This window comes from Leptodactylus fuscus, chromosome 7 (assembly GCF_031893055.1).
Source record: "Leptodactylus fuscus isolate aLepFus1 chromosome 7, aLepFus1.hap2, whole genome shotgun sequence".
In the NCBI taxonomy this organism is placed as follows: Eukaryota; Metazoa; Chordata; class Amphibia; order Anura; family Leptodactylidae; genus Leptodactylus; species Leptodactylus fuscus.
This window is the reverse complement of record NC_134271.1, coordinates 113,046,665-113,065,323: the sequence shown is the minus strand read 5'-3', so window position 1 is coordinate 113,065,323 and position 18,659 is coordinate 113,046,665. Positions and strand designations below refer to the sequence as shown.

General features: G+C 40.0%; 1 protein-coding gene across 2 annotated transcripts in view; it reads left to right on the top strand.

The window, feature by feature from the left end:
* The window catches only part of RGS6 (regulator of G protein signaling 6), a 329,404-nt gene that overhangs the window by 264,058 nt on the left and 46,687 nt on the right, over positions 1-18,659 (top strand). For both annotated transcript variants that reach the window (XM_075282891.1, XM_075282890.1), the window contains exons 6-12: positions 243-294; positions 429-493; positions 3,828-3,904; positions 9,434-9,515; positions 13,227-13,301; positions 15,174-15,272; positions 17,814-17,875. In XM_075282891.1, the coding sequence (XP_075138992.1) occupies positions 243-294; positions 429-493; positions 3,828-3,904; positions 9,434-9,515; positions 13,227-13,301; positions 15,174-15,272; positions 17,814-17,875 (512 nt within the window). The remainder of the gene's footprint in view (positions 1-242; positions 295-428; positions 494-3,827; positions 3,905-9,433; positions 9,516-13,226; positions 13,302-15,173; positions 15,273-17,813; positions 17,876-18,659) is intronic.

Here is an 18,659-nt window from a genome sequence, read left to right as displayed (position 1 = left end):
GTATAGTACTCTATGCTTTCCTATAGCCACATTTTAAATATATGTCAATTGCACGTATACCTGTGGTGATGTAGCAAAAAGCTATAGCAGCCAAGTACAATGCATTGTGGAAAAGCATCAGTAACCAGATGATATCTTATGCTATACCATATCTTTCTTATCTTGTGCAAAATATGCTATCTAAATATGATATATATTATATACACAGCCCATATATATTTACCAATTCTCTATTCTTTTAGGCTCCATATTTCTGGCCTTCAAACTGCTGGGAACCAGAAAACACAGACTATGGTAGGTCTAACTACTGTATAATTAATTCTTTTTTCAAATTTAGTTATATTTATGGATTTAATTCAATAGCAATATTTTAAAATCTTCATTGTATAAAAGTACATTTATTTATTTATTTTTATGTCTTCCTATAGCTATATATCTATGCAAGAGGACCATGCAGAACAAAGCAAGATTGGAGTTAGCAGATTATGAAGCCGTAGGTATACCAAGATCATAGTCTGTAGATAGAAAGGAAACTACATGTTTTCTAATGTAATATGTAATTTTTGTTGATTTTTTTTTTTTTTTTTTTTTGCATTTAGACATACCTTGACATAACTTTAGGACATAACTTGATTTTTTGTTATTGTTGATAAAACATTGATGTTGTGGCAGGAGTTGCATATTTCTTGTGTATTCCTAGTCTTAGGGCCCTTGCACATGACAGTGAAAAACAGACATGTGACAAATGGCTTTGCAGTGTCCATCACATATCCATTGAATTCAATCTGTCAATTCACATGTCCATTTTTTTCACTGTTCGTTTTTTTATATCTCTCAAATGGATCCAATGCAAGTCTATGGGATCCATTTTTAACTGACATGAAACAAGTAAAAACTGATACAAAACAGAGGATGCAATGGATACAAAACTAATGCAAAAAAGTCATCAAAAATGGACATTGATAATCTTTTTTTTTTAATGGCCGTTACATCCATGAAAAACATCACTGTCATGTGCAGGAGGCCTCACCCCCTTACAACTGGTAGAAATTGAGGGTTAAGAGAAAACAGGTAAGTTACACAGTACTTAGATAACTCCCTTTTTAGAAATCTACAAACATTTTCAGTTTGGAAGATTATTAAAACATTTTATGTTGCAAATAAATTAAAGGGGCTCTATCACTGAGAAAAGTCATTTTTTACTAATCACATACTTGTTTAGGCTTTAGAAATGCTATTTCACACTTACCTTTAGTATATAGATTGCCTCAGTGGTTTCTGAATAAGTCCATTTTTATCTATATGCTAATGAGCCTCCAGCCAGCACAAGAAGTTCCCAGCAGCACTCTTCCCTGCTATTATCTCCTATTTGTGTGTGCAAACAGGAAGCTGAGTCATCAGCAGCAGCCTGGACTGTGCTCATAGGAAACAATAGCAAAGAGGGTGCATGATGCATTGTGCACCAGTCTAATTAGCATATGAATAAAAATAGAGTTATTCAGAATCCACTGATTGCAATTTACATACTAAAGGTAGGTGTGGAATAGACTTTCTAAAGGCTATGCAAGGATGTGATTAGTTACAAATGACTTTCCCAATGAAAGAGCCCCTTTAAAGATTTTTTTCATTTGATATATATAAAATTTATGTATTATTTATACATTAGAGAATTGCCAATGCCATTCAGAGTCACATTCATGGTTAATTTATTTTGCAATTCTTCTAAAACTTGTACATGACCATTCTTCTACAGCCTCTAAAACTCCTGAACACGACCATGTGCAGTTCATGGGTCCGTAAAAATGGCACGATGTCACACAGATTGCTATGTGTGTTATTCATGGTTTTCACTGACCTGTACATTAAAAAGGACCTTTCACCGATTTGCGCACAGGCAGTTCTATATACTGCTGGAAAGCCGACAGTGCACTGTCGGTGAAAGGTCCTCTTTAAATTGAATGGAACAACTCGCAAATACAGACAGGTACAGGTACTGCTCCATATTTTGTGGCTCTTCACTATGGCCAAGACACACAGTCGCAAAAACTATGGCTGTGTGTATGGACCCATAGAAATTCATTTGTCCGTACTTTGATCCACCATTTATGAAATGGCCTTCACTTGGCCATTATAGAATCCATGATTTAAATAAATGGCTATGTGATTTATACCCATAGACCTTCATGGCTTTTACATGTGATAGCTATTCAAAAAAAATGGATGTCACATGTCAAGTTGTCTGTCATGTGAATAAATGCAACGTGCACTTTTTTTGAGAACACGTTGAATCCAATCTGTCTGTTCAAGTGTCTGGTTTTTATATGGTCTGTTTTTCACAGACTGTCAGAAATCTGACATGCACTATCTTTGACCATTTTCATGGACATACAAACCAAATAGGTACATTTCAATTTACATGGCCATAATACATTGATATTATAGGGTTCATATTATGGACGTAAATCCCATCCCAAGCACGTCTAATGAACCAAATTTACATAGGTCCCATGGATGTGTTATGACAATGCAATTGAAGCCTAGCTTTAAAGGCGTTGCTGATGCTGTACTATATACAGTGTGAAGCCAATTGGCTCTTTGCCTTGTACAGTGGCCAGGTGCCAGTACTGCAGCTCAGCTACCTTTGTAGTCAATAGGAGCTGAGCTGCAGTGGCGCTCAGCCTATATACAGGGCACAGAGCCAATTGCTTTTGGGCGCCAGAAGCAGCCCGGGACAGCTGATCCTTGTGGGGGATGAAAAAACAACCCAAATCTGCTCCAAATTCTGCCTGAAATCTGGCTATTCAGTGCATTGAAAAAAGAAGCATCCTACTCATTCTTGCACAGACTGTGACATAAGGCATCACGTCTGAGGGCCCCTTCACACAGAGTAAATGCGCGTGTATTTTGGCAAAATACATGTGTAAAATAAGACTCCCATTGACTTCAATGACATTTTTTTACCCGTGTAAAAAAATCACGTCAAAATACAAATGTAAATGTAATTGAAGTCAATGGGAGTCTTATTTTAACACGTGTATTTTAGCCAAAATACACAGGGCCGTGTGAAGGGGCCCTGAAAGCCAAGGCTTCAGACAAGTTCCATGGGGCTGGTTTTTGGAGAGTGATCTTTGCCAGAAGACCGCCTCAAATTCCTCTCCAAATTCTCGATTGTAAACTTATCCAAAATATCACATGGATGTGGGATGGTTAGGAAAGTTATTCAAAATTCTGAAGCAAATTCGGGAGTTTATCAACAGGTTTTACGTCTAGCGAGTGTCACAACCAAATCCCCATCTAATACTGAAGTATGCATTATTTATTATGTAAGGCTTTGTGTTGTTTGTTTGCGTGTGTTTTATAAACTGGTTTAATAACAAAATGGGAGTTTGGCTAAAACGTATCCACACAGATCTTTCACCGGCCATTAGAGACCTAATACCCTGACAAAACAAGAAAAATTGTGTTCTGAGGCAAGTTAATGTCGGTAACAAGATGTATTCATCAGTATATTCATTGTGGATATAAATTAGTCATGCCAAAGTATAACTTCCCCAATGTAAAAGCTTTAGGAGATTGTATGTGCTGAAAATAGAAAGCCTTAATCAGCCTAAAATGTACAGAAGTAAAGCCTGTCATTCCTTTATTTCATTCTAGTCCAATGAAGACGCAAGCCAAACAAAATGTTTTAGGATATAATATCCAGTACTTGGCTCAAGATCTTTTCTAATGGTCGTGCATTAGCCAAAGATTGCTTTCACAGTAGCATAGTATAATACATTATTTACATGTTAAATATTTCTTTTTTGGTCTCTTTTACTCATTGGCAGGAGAATTTAGCAAGACTTCAGCGGGCATTTGCAAGAAAATGGGAATTCATCTTTATGCAAGCCGAGGCACAAGTCAAGTAAGATATAACACAAATATATTAAATGACTTTAGCCCATATGCTATTATTTTTGATAATTTACTTTTAGCCAAAACCCGGAGTAGAGACTCAAAGGATAAATATAAAGCACTCACTAATGTTTTTTCTCTGTTTAGTAAGGCTTCCATTTGTAGCTCTCAATTGTTCAGTTGTAATATCATTGGTTCTGATGCAATGACAGAACGGGAATATAGTACATACTACATACTGTAGTGTGAAACCAGCCTTAGTGTGATATACAAATTATAATGTATGCTAATGGTACTTTCAATGTCTGGTCTCTATGCAACACCTAGTGGACTTCAGTGGTACTGCTGTTTTCTATTCTCAGTTTGGAATAGAGGGAATTCAAGGTCATCGGTTTTCTTCCTTACATATACCAGTGCTTACACTTGTTTTGTGAAAGCAATCATTTTCTATGAAAACGAATTATGAGATTCTACAAAAAAAACCACATACTGAAACAACAACATACTGTTTTAACACACAAGCACAGTTGAGTACTTAGAAATACACTACATGTGCCATAGTATGTGACTCTGTGTAGTATATAAAAAACAAGCTGTATAGTTTACACCCACCTAGCTAACAGGTCAGGGGACAGCTAATTGTGTGGTAAAAATATTAGTTTCAGTCCTCCTAGTGCTGTTACTGGAGTTGTCCTAGGCCAGTGATGGCGAACCTATGGCACGCGTGCGTGCCAGAGAGAGCATACAGAGCCCCCTCTGCTGGCAGACGTGCGGTCGCCTTGATCGCTCACTAACGAGGAATCTGGTGCAGGATTTCTGGTGCAGGTATAATCCTGTGTAGGGGCCACTGCAGGCTAGATTGTACTGTGTGTGGGGGCCACTGCGGGGCAGATTGTACTGTGTGTGTGGGGGCCACTTCGGGCCAGATTGTACTGTGTGTGTGGGGGCCACTGCAGGGCAGATTGTAGTGTGTGTGGGGGCCACTGCAGGGCAGATTGTAGTGTGTGTGGGGGCCACTGCGGGCCAGATTGTACTGTGTGGGAGGGGGAACTGCGGGGCAGATTGTGCTGTGTGTGGGGGCCACTGTGGGGTAGATTGTACTGTGGGGTCCCTTCACTATTTATATCACACAGTATCTGTTTTATAGCAGACATAATATTAGTACAGGCTGTAATAACGATGCATGGTCACTATAAAACAGATCCTGTGCGATATAAGTAGTGAACATTAATTGCTCAAAAGTACCAAATGCAGAGACCTTTACCTTTCAGTACAAGGTCTGTAAAGCCCCATTCACATGACTGTAATTTGTGGGTCCACTATTGTTATGTATTTTCGCTGTTCAAGAATTTGAGGACTTCTTAGAGTCAAGTATAGTCTGATTACATTTTAAGACTTATTATACACAAAAAGTACAGTGCTTATAGTTGCAAAAAGGAAACAAAAGAAACACACACAAGAAAAATGGTATACAAAATAAAAAAAATTAAAAAAGAATAATAAAAAAAACAGTCATTTTTCAAGCCTGGCCATGGAGATTGGTGAAGAAAGAGTGCAGACTACAAGCTTGGTTGTTTATCCAGGTATCAGACAAAGGGAGCCCAGTACATAAACAACTTTGTAAGAATCCTAATCCAGTCCACTTTTGGGCATCAGGGCTGGATAATTATATGAACGCAGTCCATAAATTTGTGTGGGTACCTCATAACTGTGGGTGAGTACCTCATATCAGAATGATATGCCAAATATATTTACCAGGCCAAGCATACCAAACATGCAGGTGAAATTCTAATCACAGAAATGTGATTTGAAGTGATAATGAATGTTTAAAATTCAGATGTTTGGCTCCAGGGTGGAGACCAAGCAAATGGTTATAAAACATGAGTTATGACATGCATGTCTTTTCCTTTCTATAGATTTCCCAGATAGAAGGCTGAGAAAAGTGGCCATGGTGTCTAGTATGACACTGATACAAAGGCATTTGGCATTTATTTGTAAATAAATGTGACTGACTATAGTGGAATTAACATCTTGGGCCTAATGAATTACTAGCATCCTGGAATGTGCATTGTGAATTTAGTTAGTATAGGCAGAAGACACACTCAACTCAGATTAAAACAATACATAAATACAACAATGACCGACATTTATAACTAGACACAATGTAATATATACATAACTACATAACTCATAACAGGTATCTTCAGTGTGAGCCCACTGCCCAGTATGGTATCACCCAGCATAACCAGTCAGCCAGGTATGTTTAGCTTCTTTTACACTTTGCCTATCTAGTTCTGGTATCAAATTTGCTGGGTCAAATCTGCTGAAACCTAGTATATAACACGGACACAAAATGCACAAGAAACTCATTTTCACCTCCCATGTTCCACTTCAGTCACTACGTCATCCCTGTCTGTTTCCAAGCTGCCATCAGATGAGAAAGAGGCGGAATGAAGAATCAGGGAGTGATGGCTCCCTCCTTCACCACTGTTCCCAATTCTGTGTCTTCCAAACAGTTAGTATGAGCTGGGATTGGTGAGTCTGTATTTAAGCAGCACAAGTTAAGTACTACTCACACAACCGAGAATATAGCCTGGTACACGGCTGCATTCAAATTGATTCATGTGAATGGGGGCTATTCACATAACTGATATTTTGACGGTCCATTTTAACGGACCACCAGCAGGACATCTTCTATTTCTTTCTCATTTTCATCAGTGAAAACGGGTGCATGAGGCGTGAAATATGTATATTTTTGACTGATGTTTTACACATTGTTCAGGTAAATGTAGCCACAGTCTCATTTTTTCATTTGTTTTAAACAAAATGTATATATATATATATATATATATATATATATATATATATATATATATATAGGAAAACACTTTATTTCAGGAGCTATATAACATGTTCTACTTAATATTCAGGGGTGCTAATAGTGTTAACAACAACTGTATGTCAGGCAGATTGCTGCCAAATGCAATGATTGTGGCCAACTCTTGTGTCTGCCCAACTCATCATTCCTTACCACAGATGGGCTGTAACACCAGACAATAAATTTCTGTGCCATTTCTGTCAAAGAGAAGCAGAAAGGCGAGACTCCAGTGGACAAGAAGTGCAAACATCGGATCAGCGGGCATTGAAAAGCGTTGCTTGGCTATATGAGATATCTGCTGCATTAAGCAGAAGGGAAGGTCAGAATTTGGTGCCAGTGTTATGAATTGATGACCCTTCTGGTCAGGTGTCAACAGTTCAGGCTGGTAAAGGTGAAGTGATGGTCTTTGGTGAAATGGTTTTTGGCACACCCTAGGTCCTCGGATACCTGTTGATGATGGCTGTGAATGCTATAACAGATTGCTGCGGTTTTGAAGGCCAAATGAGGTCCCTTGGCTATTAGATGGATGTCTATTAAAGTGGCCATTCAGTGTACATTACAGTATATGAGTAGAAACAAGACTAATCACATGCATCGTATTTAAGAAAACAAAATAAATCAGATAATCTCATGATGCGCCTGAGGAATGGACACGAGCCAAAATCTGCATGTTAATAGCAATCATATGAAATGAATTAGTATAATGTGACAGCTTGCCTAGCTATGCTAAACCAAGAGGACGCTTTGGAAGCTGACTTTAATAAATGAAGTAATTATATGATGAGGATAATATGAATAAACCTGACATATAAAAGAGTTACAGACGCTGTTATTCTGTGTTATGCAGTGTAAATCTGGCTCATGGTAGACTTAAAAGAGTATACTTCATGTAATACTGAGATTGTATGCTATAGATATATAGTGAATGCGTAATAAAGACCTCGCAGGATTTGGAGGGAAAAAAAACACAGATTGGGTGCGCTCCTTGGGTGGAACTATAAACGTATAGTGCTTTATGGTCCGTGGTTAAGAACCTCCAAATTCGACCAAGGAACACACTTCCCAATATTCAGGGGCATTAGAAGTTTTAGGTTCTTTTACTTTTGGGTGATATGGAGGTCGCAAAACACACCTGTTGTAACTGACTGGCTGGCGAAGGCTGTATCTTGTTGGTAGACGAATAGTGTGAGCAATGGAACTGATATACAGTACAAAAAAAACCCGGGGTGGCACACTCCTCGTGGAAATACGACAAGCAAATGATGTGAAGAATAATGATGCTTTTATTTAAACGATAACACGTTTCGGGGTTTTTGTGTTTTTAGTAAAACGCAGCCCTTTGTCATGTCTGTAAATACAGAAGCAAAGCATGCTGGGATCATGGTAAAGGCAATCCAGTAGTTATATCAGTTCCATTGCTCACATAATAAAGACCTAGTATTTACCCCCTTATAAATATAATGCTTGATCTGTTCATTGCGAAAGCCATAACATTATATTTTTCCAACGTTGTAGCCAAACAAGATCTGCAAAAAAGTTTATTAGCTTAGGCATTTACCTGCTGTCTAGTATACAGTAGAAAGCTGATGTTGAGGATGATAGGCTCGCTGACCTACTAGGTCCTTGTGCTGCTGCACAGGTTGCACCAATGGTGTGTCCGCCACTGGCTCTTTAAATATTTGTGTTTTTCCATCAGGTTTCTATGCTTCCATTTAAAAAAGAAATGGAAACCTGACACAGTCATTATAGTGTAGGTTGGCAGAGAAAAATATACAGATCATTGTAGATCAGACAAAAGGATCATGAGGGAAATGTCATTAAATCTGAAGCAAGTATGTACTTTCATCTAATTTGGTTATCAGTCATCTGTTACAATACCAAGAGATCTTAAACCTCAGCAAATCATATTGTGCAGAATTACTGTATGGAGTCTTTATGATGTTGGTTACCACTGGGATTTCCAACATTGTGACAGTAAAGTGTTTAGTACTATAGCCTTCATCTTTTGCAAGACTATACCACCTTCAACCATGTGTTGCCTGGCATTTCAACTCAGCACAATTGGAGTTAAGGGACTGTTCAGTTACAAAACTGAACATAATATGCACATTCACTTACCGGGTAGCTACCTATATGTGGCACAAAGGAGACTGCTTTCTTCTTGCTGTAGAAAAGCTTATTTGCATGCTTATTTCATATGTACCGTCGTTGCCTTTAAGACTCTATACCTCAGTTGGAACTCCTCAATGAAACCAGTACACGCCCTAAACATAGCACATTGATGAAGTTGGCAGCATCCCGAAAAATATAGCAAACCTTTTGTCCATGTGTTCATGGGGTCTCAGTGGTCGGATCTGCACCTATCAATAATGTTGAAATATTGTCGAGATATAAATGAAAGAAAATTGCAATAGCATCACCAAAATGGTCCTGGACTGGTGTCATGTCAAATGCTAAGCAAATCCTCAATGTTCCATATAGTCAAACCAGGTATATTCTAATAGCCCTCAAGTCCATAGCTATAACTATTTGCACCAATATATATGACATTATATATTAAATTGTTGCATTTCAGAAGTCTACTGGCAGAAATTTGACAGTAAAAAAATAGCATATTAAACAAAATATAAGCTAAAATACTTTGAATTTGTTCATTTGCAGGATTGACAGGAAAAAGGATAAAACTGAAAGAAAGATCCTGGACAGCCAGGAAAGAGGATTCTGGGATGTGCACCGACCTGTGGTATGTCTATATTTTCTTTTTTCTGTTTTACAAATGTTATTTTATACAAAGCCAATATAGGAATAATCCAGCTAAGATAAATAAAGGTTACACGTGTACATGGATCTACAATTGGCATAACTGTGTATGGGTGGGAATAATGGACTCAATGTGACAGACAAAACAGCAGTCTGCATGACCACAAGAAGTTCATGGTACAAAACATGTGGTAGCACCTCAAATCCAGGTGAATAGTAAGAAGGAGCATGTAAATAACATAGCCAACACTAATTATAAAGACGTTATTGTAGCAAGGATATTAAAAATGAAGAGGAGAAAAAAAGTATTACTTTGAATACTGTGGTCATGTCAGTGGTGAACCTAGCCTCTCTGCTGCCTGAGGCGGACGATCAGTATATATATATATATATATATATATATATATATCTCACAGCAGCCCCTGCAGCCTATATTATGCCCTACAGTGGCACAATAGACTGTGGGGCTTAATAGAGGTTGCAGGGGGCCGCTGTGGGGCATAATAGAGGTTACAGGAGCCACAGTGGACCCTTCAAGCTCTATTATGCGCCACAGTTGCAAACCCATGAACTATTATTATACTCAGGGGTCTTTTCAGACCCTGAGTATAATAATCGGAGCCACAGGGGAGGTGAGGGAACATAATAAACAGTGTTACTCACCTCTCCGGGATCTGATCTTACTCCTAGCAGGCTTTGGGCCTATATGGTAATGTGTCAGACGTCACGTGGTCTGGGATATTACCATATAGGCCCAAAGCCTGTGCTAGCAGTAACATATAGGCCCAAAGCCTGTGGTAGCAGTAACAGCCTGTTACCATACAGGCCCAAAGCCTGTGCTAGCAGTAACAGGCTATTACTACTAGCACAGGCTTCGGGCCTATATGGTAGTATCCCAGACCACGTGATGTCTGACACATTACCATATAGCCCCGAAGCCTGCTTGGATTAACACCGGATCCCGGAGAAGTGAGTATCAGTGTTTATTATGTTCTCTCACCTCCCCTGGGGCTCCGATTATTATACTCGGGAGTATAAGACCCCCGAATATTATAATAGCGGCAGTGGGATCACGGACTGGCCCGGGCCTATTCACTACTGCCCGCCGCGGCCTAAAGTACAAGGGGAAGCGGGGGTGGCAGTGAGCAGGTCCGGGATGGTAAATAGGCCGCTGCCTGCTGGTAGATACTCCAGCAGGCAGCGGCCTATTATAAACCAAAAAAAGAGTTATTATACTTACCGACCAACCACGCACTGCTGCTCCCGCTGCTGCATCCTCTTCTCGCACAGGATGTCTGTGTATCAGCGTAGGTGGCGTGATGACGCCGCCTATGCTGATACGTAGATGTCTGAACCAGCGCAAGGAGAGCGGCAGCTCTCCTTGCGCTGGTTGTGAGGGAAAAAAATAAACAACGCCCGGGCTGCCGCCCCCTCGGGACCGCCGCCCGAAGCGGGCGCTTCACATCGCCTCAGTAGAGGTGCGGCCCTGGGTCATGTCATAGCACAAGGGGTACCATCCAAGAGGCTTTGTGCCTTCCAGGAAGACCTGTTTGAAGTATCCTCGAGTAATGGACACTAAGGTGATTTGAACTTTCCATTATGACAAATATGAAGAAGGCAAAAGTGAATCATGTCCAGATAACGCTGGGTTCACACCTGCGTTTGGGGTCTCCGTTCTATGATTTCCGTCTTCTGCATGCCAGAAGATGGAAACCATAGACCGGGTCCGGCCGTGCGCGGCGGTGAGCGTTTTAGGCTCTCCGCCGCGAAACCGGATTTTTTTATCCGGACACAGAGTACTGCATGTCCGACTCTGTGTCCGGATTATAAAACCCGGTTTCGCGGCGGAGAGCCTAAAACGCTCACCGCCGCGCACGGCCGGACATCTCTCTCACCCATTCAAATGAATGGGTGAGAGAGACTCCTGCAGGTTTCCGTATCCTGCCTGTGTTTTAGGCAGGAAACGGAAACCTAAGTACGGAGTGCCGGGGCGCAGATGTGAACGAGCCCTTATTCACATGACAGTCTGGAACACCAACCTCATGGGCTATGGCCAAAATGAAGATGCCGAAGCAATTTTGAAGCCAGAATAGGGATGGTCTGCAGAAAATATGGGCTGCAGGGTCATTTTTAGGATGCTGACCCTACTAATCTATGAAAATTCTATATGGCTCCAAGACTGTAGGTTACTAGTAAGTAGAGAATTCTGATCATAAAGTATGAGATACCATTAGATGGCCATATGAAAGAAAAATTAGATTTGACAGCCAGTACAACATTGAAACATTCAGAATTTACAATTTAGTAGTGTTGATCTTAAAGTTGGTCTAATCTCCAAAACAGGCCAACCTGGACTTCAGCCAGTAGCGAGGTAGTAATATATGCCAAAAGATCATCTGCAGAATATTTGTATTCTCACCTGACAACAGTTATACATTGCATGTCCTGGTTGGCCTAAATGGCTGCCATAACATGTTTTGTAATTTGGACATAAAGGAGATGGGAAGGGAGAAATCCCTGATGGGTGCCATTATGGATGGTAAATGGATAGGGAATTCCTGATTTTAAAGCTGCTCAGGGAAGTTATAGACTGTATAGCGATACAATATGCGGAAAAGTGTAGTGTAATGAAATCCATGATATCCTATAAAACACCTTTTCAAGTACCATAATGGGGATATGCTAGAACTGGGTATGATATATAATGTCTACTATTTCGACAGCGTTATCCTGGACCTTTCCCCCAGTTCATGACCAACTCGCCCAGATAAATTAGAGCTAAAATTATTTGCTAAAAGTTTAGCATAGTGTAAAATTTAGTGTCACAGGCATTGTCCCTGCTGAAACTGTAAATATACAGAAGCAGCCCCACCGAATACAATATTTTAGGACAGTCTGAATTTTTAATATGGTTATAATTATTTCCATTTTTGCAGATACAATAGTGATTTATTAAAGGGATTCTATCATTAGAATCCCTTTTTGAACTAAGACCATGTCGGTATAGCCTTAAGAAATGATATTCTTCTCCTACTTTTATTATTCTGATCCGTGCCACTGTTACGGTGTTTATTCGTCTTTTTTCACCGTTTGCAAATGAATCTTCAGAAAGCACAGGGGGCGTTCTTACACAAGCGTCCGTTCGGCCACAAGAAAACGGCCGACAGACTTTCGCAGTCGTCTCTTTCGGCTGAAGATGCGGCAAAGAGGCAGTCAGGAGAATATGATGTAGGTGTCGCTAGAGAGTCTTCAGACAGAATAGGGGATGCCCCTGTGCTTTTTGTGCAAAGGGGAACACCCATGTTTTCTGAAGACTCATTTGCATACGGAAAAAAAACACCAGAATGGCAGTGAATATTCAAGCACATGTTCCCTATGTTCTAGCTGCAAAGGTCAATCTGCACTATAGATGCATGTTCTGGGTTAAAAGATCTAGATGCAAATGTGATAGGAATTATGACTAAATGAGTCGTAAGGATGTGAAGTGCATTATCTCCTAAGGAAATCAGCAAGTCATTTATGCATATCACGGTACACAGTAAATTATTCCTGGAAATGACACCAACGTTCGACAGAAAATAGCATCATATCAACAAAACATTGAGTATGGTTTTAATTGCTTTGTTATGGACCTGCCGTGAACGTATTTATGTTGTTCTTACTACATGAACACATTTGTGATCTATTCATTTAGCCTGGATGTGTGAATACCACAGAAATGGACATAAGAAAGTGCCGTCGAATGAAGAATCCCCAGAAGGTTAAAAAGGTATACCTGTACAAATACACAAGGTTCTTCGTGGTGATCTAACCATGTTCTAAATCATGATATTATTGTTCTACTTTTTCCCTTTGACGTTGCATTCATTTCCCAGTTTTACTGCAACTCCTGGTTGACCAAATAATGCTATAGATCTGTAGACTATTTTGGGAAGGTGAGAGAGGGAAATACTATCAGATATAAACAGTGAAGTTGTTAGGACGTTTTATAATTAGAAACGTATGAATGGACTTTCACCATAGCATCTGATGATGTCAAAGCTAGGAATAGCACTGTGGTACGTAATACGTATGGCTTTCTTTACCCAGTTTACTTCTTTCCCTCCCAGTGCCTCAGGGTTTCATTCTAGGAAATTAAAGTGATGATTTCCAATTTGAGGTTCTAATGCAGAGCTAATAGGTAAGAACAGCAGGACGATGTCTTTGAAGATGAAGCCTATGTGAATAAATTCTTAATGAAGTGTAGATAAAAGGATCTTAAAAGATGTTTTAGATAGAAGGGAAATATTTGCCTGGATCTCTTACGGAGTAAAAACAGAAAACATTTAGGAAAAAATGGAAACCTTATGTTCTGTTACATTTACCATTGAGAAGTCAATGAAGTAAATGGATTGAAGTAGAAACATCCATTATTTTCCGTTTCAATCCATAAAACAGACCCCCAGATGATGATGCCAACAGAGCTTATTTTATTATAACATTTACTTGTACAACAGGGAAATTTCATATAATTCTTGTTACGGTATATATCTAAAAGCAAACAGAAAAATAAAATAAAAACAGAGCAACAAAGCCATTCGAATTTCAGCAATACCTCTAGGGATGGCAAAGATCAGGCAGATCAGTATACCATAAGATTACTTATTTATATACCTTCAAACAAAGAAACAGTTTCTTCATGTCTTTAAACAAAGAAAAGAGTCAGACAAAATAAGGATTCTTATCATATGTCAGAGGTTTTGTTTATCCTTATTTATTAACTAAAGCATTGGAGAACCAATGGCATTCTGTGTGTCTGCTTCTCTCTATCACTGCAGTTGCACTCTTCAGGTAAGTTCACACGTGAGTTCTTTGGACTGAAATTTGACGCAGAGGCTGCCTCAGATTCTGGTCCAAAAAAATAGCTAGCTGCAACTGGATGCCAGTGCAGTGCAACGGCATCCAGTCACAGAATTCCGCTCCAGATTAGGCCCAAACAAATGGGCCTAGTCGGGAGGGAGGAGTCACAAGGCGGACGTTCGCGGCTGAAACAGCTGCAGAATCTGCCTGAAGAAAGGGCAGGTTGCTTCTTCAGGCGGAAATGACCGACTACCATTGATTTCAATGGGAGGCGTTTTTTTGAGCGGGATTCGGACACGGATTCCGCATCAAAATCTGGTCCCAAAACCCCCCGTGTGAACCCAGCCTTCTCCTTTTTCCCTTCGTTATAAACGCCTATGGGCAGCAACTATAAGTTGGTCCTCCAGTGAAGCTGAAAATTCATCTCATCTTTGCCTTTCTGAAGACAGATTTTATCAATGAATTGCAGGTCAGAAATGAGTGCAAAGGCAAGAGAAGGAGAAGAGGAGTCTGATAAGTGGAGAAGGAAGCATTTTTCCACAAATAGATATGACAAAGATTCTTACTACAGCTTTCATTACGTATTTGCAAGAAAACTTTGAAACAACAGATACATAATATATAAGAGCATACCCAGAAGGAAAAAAAAGCATCTAGCTAGCAGTAACTTGCTATTGTAATAACAATCATATACATATCTTATAATGTATATTAATGTGTATATATATTATGATATTTTTTGCCTTTGCTAGTCAGTTTGTCTAAATAATAATCTTTCTTTATGCTCTTGTCTTTTTTTCAGTCTGTATATGGTGTATCAGAGGACTCACAGTCACAAAGCCCAGTACACATGGCTTCTCATGTGATTAGGAAAACGACAAAAGATGACTTGCGAAGGCAGGTTAGTACATCAGTAAAATATTCTCTTTGACAAAAGAGTATCAAATTAAACTTTTTTATATGCAATTGTAATCATGAAATATGTAAGGGATTACAATATTAGAGCAAAAGGATAAAGTTATTAGGGAACACTGGACAACTTAAAAGCATGCTCTATTACCCTGTTGGGTCACCTCTAGCCTGGGTATCATGTGAGATATGGAGGCATACAGGTCCTGTATCCTGCGGCACATTTGGTCACAGATATTAGAGCTGTAGATCCTGCACACTCATAGAATGCTGAAGCCATACCTTCCAACTGTCCCGGATTCAGCAGGACAGTTTAGGGTCCAGTATCGGCAGGAGGAATGTCCCAGTATCAACTCATCTACTCTGGAGAAGGCAGATGAGTTAAATACAGTGGTGAAGCAGGAGCCTTCCGCAGACAGCTCCTGTTTCACCACTTTGTTTGATGCACATTCCTGTGTGCTCCAGCCCTGGAAGTTGTAGGCACAATGTGATGATGTCTCTCACATTGCGCCTGCAGCTCCCTGAACAGTTTAGGAAAAAAAGGCTTTACAGAGCAGCAAGGGAGCAAGGAGAGAGGAGTATAAGTGTTTAGTTATGTTAAATTGATGACAGATGAAGGGGGGACATTAAACTGTGGGCAGTTTAAGGGGCAACACGGTGGCTCAGTGGTTAGCACTGCAGCCTTGCAGTGCTGGAGTCCTGGGCTCGAATCCCCTCAGGAACAACATCTGCAAGGAGTTTGTATGTTTTCCCCATGTTTGCGTGGATTTCCTCCCATTCTACAAAAGCATACTGATAGGGGAAAAAAATGTACAAATGAAGGGGGCATTAAACTGGGGGCAGATGGACAGGGACATTCTTCTTAGTCCATCAGTGTGCTCCATCTCAAAGCCTGTTAACGGGGCAAAATATCTTGGAATGAGTTGTAGAGGCATGTCTAGCATTCACCATTCTCTCACCAAGAGGTAAACTATCCAAAATTAGCATCTGATAGCCTTTTCATAGGGCAGCAGGGGAAGGAATTTTACATCCTCTTGTGGCAAGACCCAGTATTTAATAAGACCACACTGGTAATAATTGATCTGAGAAATTACTACAGTTTTGCTGCAATTCAACATTACCATCTTGGTGTGTTGTCTTATGTTAATTATGTCAATTATCACCTATCTGCAAGATCCTTACTGCTGGGAAAACCCCTTTAATAGGTGAGATTTGTTCTTTTCCCTGTGCACAGTTATACATTCTTAAACTAAAAAAAGGGTTGTTTTCACAATCCTAACATTAATTATTGTACTGATACTTTTACGAGGTGTTGTAGAGGCCCCAGTGATTGGTTCAGTCTTGTCACTGAATAGTAGGACAGCCCCTTTAAGATGCCTTTATAGTGGTCACATCTATGTTTCTTATGCAGAGCTACAAATTCTTTCCTCCTCCTCTTAGGGTAAGTTCACACGGAGATTTTTGGTCAGGATTTTGAGGCCGTATTCACCTCAAAATCCCGACCAAAAAGGCGTATCCCATTGAAATCAATGGGAGCCGTTCAGGTGTTTTTTTTCCGGGAGCTGGCTTGTTGTGACTCCCGGAAAAAGAAGCGAGATGCTTATTCTTTAGGCTGAGTCGCCTCGCGATTCGGCTTGAAGACACTCCCTCCTCCCAACTAGGCCCATTCATTAGGCCTAATCGGGAGCGGAGTGCGTGACTGGATGCCGGTGCAGTGCAGCGGCATTCAGTCGCGGCTACCCATCTTTTGGACCGGAACCTTGCCCTTTAAAGAGGTTTTCTCTTGAAGGCAAGTTATCCCCTGTCACTTTCTGTGGAAAGTACTGGGAGAGAACACGCAATGCTTTTTCCTGCAGCACTTTTATGCTTCTCATTTGCTACACCTTAAATGATAAAATTCTGTTTGTTGGTAGCGTCCACAAGGGGGAGTTTAGAAACTTGCTGCATATGATTCATACACATAAAAAGTTACGCTCTATGCTCCTAAACTAATGACAGCTATAGACATTTAAAAAAAAAAAAAAAAAACTACACTGAAGGAAAACAGACTGATACTAGGTACAACCCTTTGTTTGGGTTTTCTGATACTGCCAGTGTCTGCAATAGTCCCTGCACTGCTCTGTGCTCTGCAGCTGACAATCCACCTCTTCTTCTGCTCCCACGTCTGTGCAGAAGAGGTAGATAGTCAGCTGCAGAGTACAGAGCAGCGCCGGGACTATTGCATGTGCCAGCAGTCAGAAAAAATGGAGGAGCCGTCCAGCAGGAGGAATTCTGGAAGGAAGAGAGGTAAGTATGATGGGGGGAAGGTTTCAGGGTAACGGAACGTCACTTTTAATCAGAAAATGTCCCTGGGTAAAAATTGGTAAATATACATTTTTGATAAATTTATGTTATTTATAAAGTAGGTAGGGGATGGTGATTAGATTAGTATAGGAATTAGCTTTTATCCCAGACAACCCCTTTAAGGATAATAATATATGTATTTGCACTTCTAAAATGAACTAACGTGAGATGTTTTTTGTTTTGTTTGTAGATAGATTTTCTGAATGTTCAGATAGATCGACATTGTTTAAAGATGTCCAAAGTAGCTGACAGGTAAGTTGGTCATGAATTGCTCTTATGGTAGCCAAAGTGCAAAACATATTATTTTCTCTAAATTATGTTTTTGAAGTCCAGCTGTCTTATAACTTGCTTGCTACTGCCTGTTGTCATGTCAAATCTGTGCGCAGTAGCAGAAACACCATGACAGATTACAGAGATTTTGGTGGACTCCCAGTGTATGTCACACTGTGACTGTCATCAGTGTGGCTAGCTGGCAAAAACACCAGCACTGCTCTTGTCTTCTATGTGAATGTTACAGTCTGTAGTATCTAATGTATGTGGACTGCGAGACAGTGCAGGCAGTGTGGATACTTTTATTTTACTTACTGGCAGCCATTGAAAAATACATTGCTTTGTTCACAAAAAATGGGAATGTCACATTTTTGATGACATTACCACAGTATGTGAACACAGTTGTAAATCTTTCAAGTGCTGGAGGTATTATTTTTTTTTTAATCGCTGTCAGTAAGCAATGAAACAATGCTATATACACTTCCTGCCTGTATTTTCACAAAGTCCCCAAACATGAGATGCTGTACCCCATACAGATACAGTGCAATGCTTATTGGAAGCTTAAGATAAGCTATAAATATTTGTTCATGAGATTTATACATATCTTTGGTGTTTTTTATTGCTACAGAGAAAATGGAGTTTAAATCCATATAAAATTTAGTTTCAGTGTCTGGTGCATGCGCAGTATGGTGGTGGATTCCAGGGAAAAGAAAGCAGTCAGTACTGCACATGCTGCAGGGAGCCGTAAGGAAGGTTCCTGCAGGAC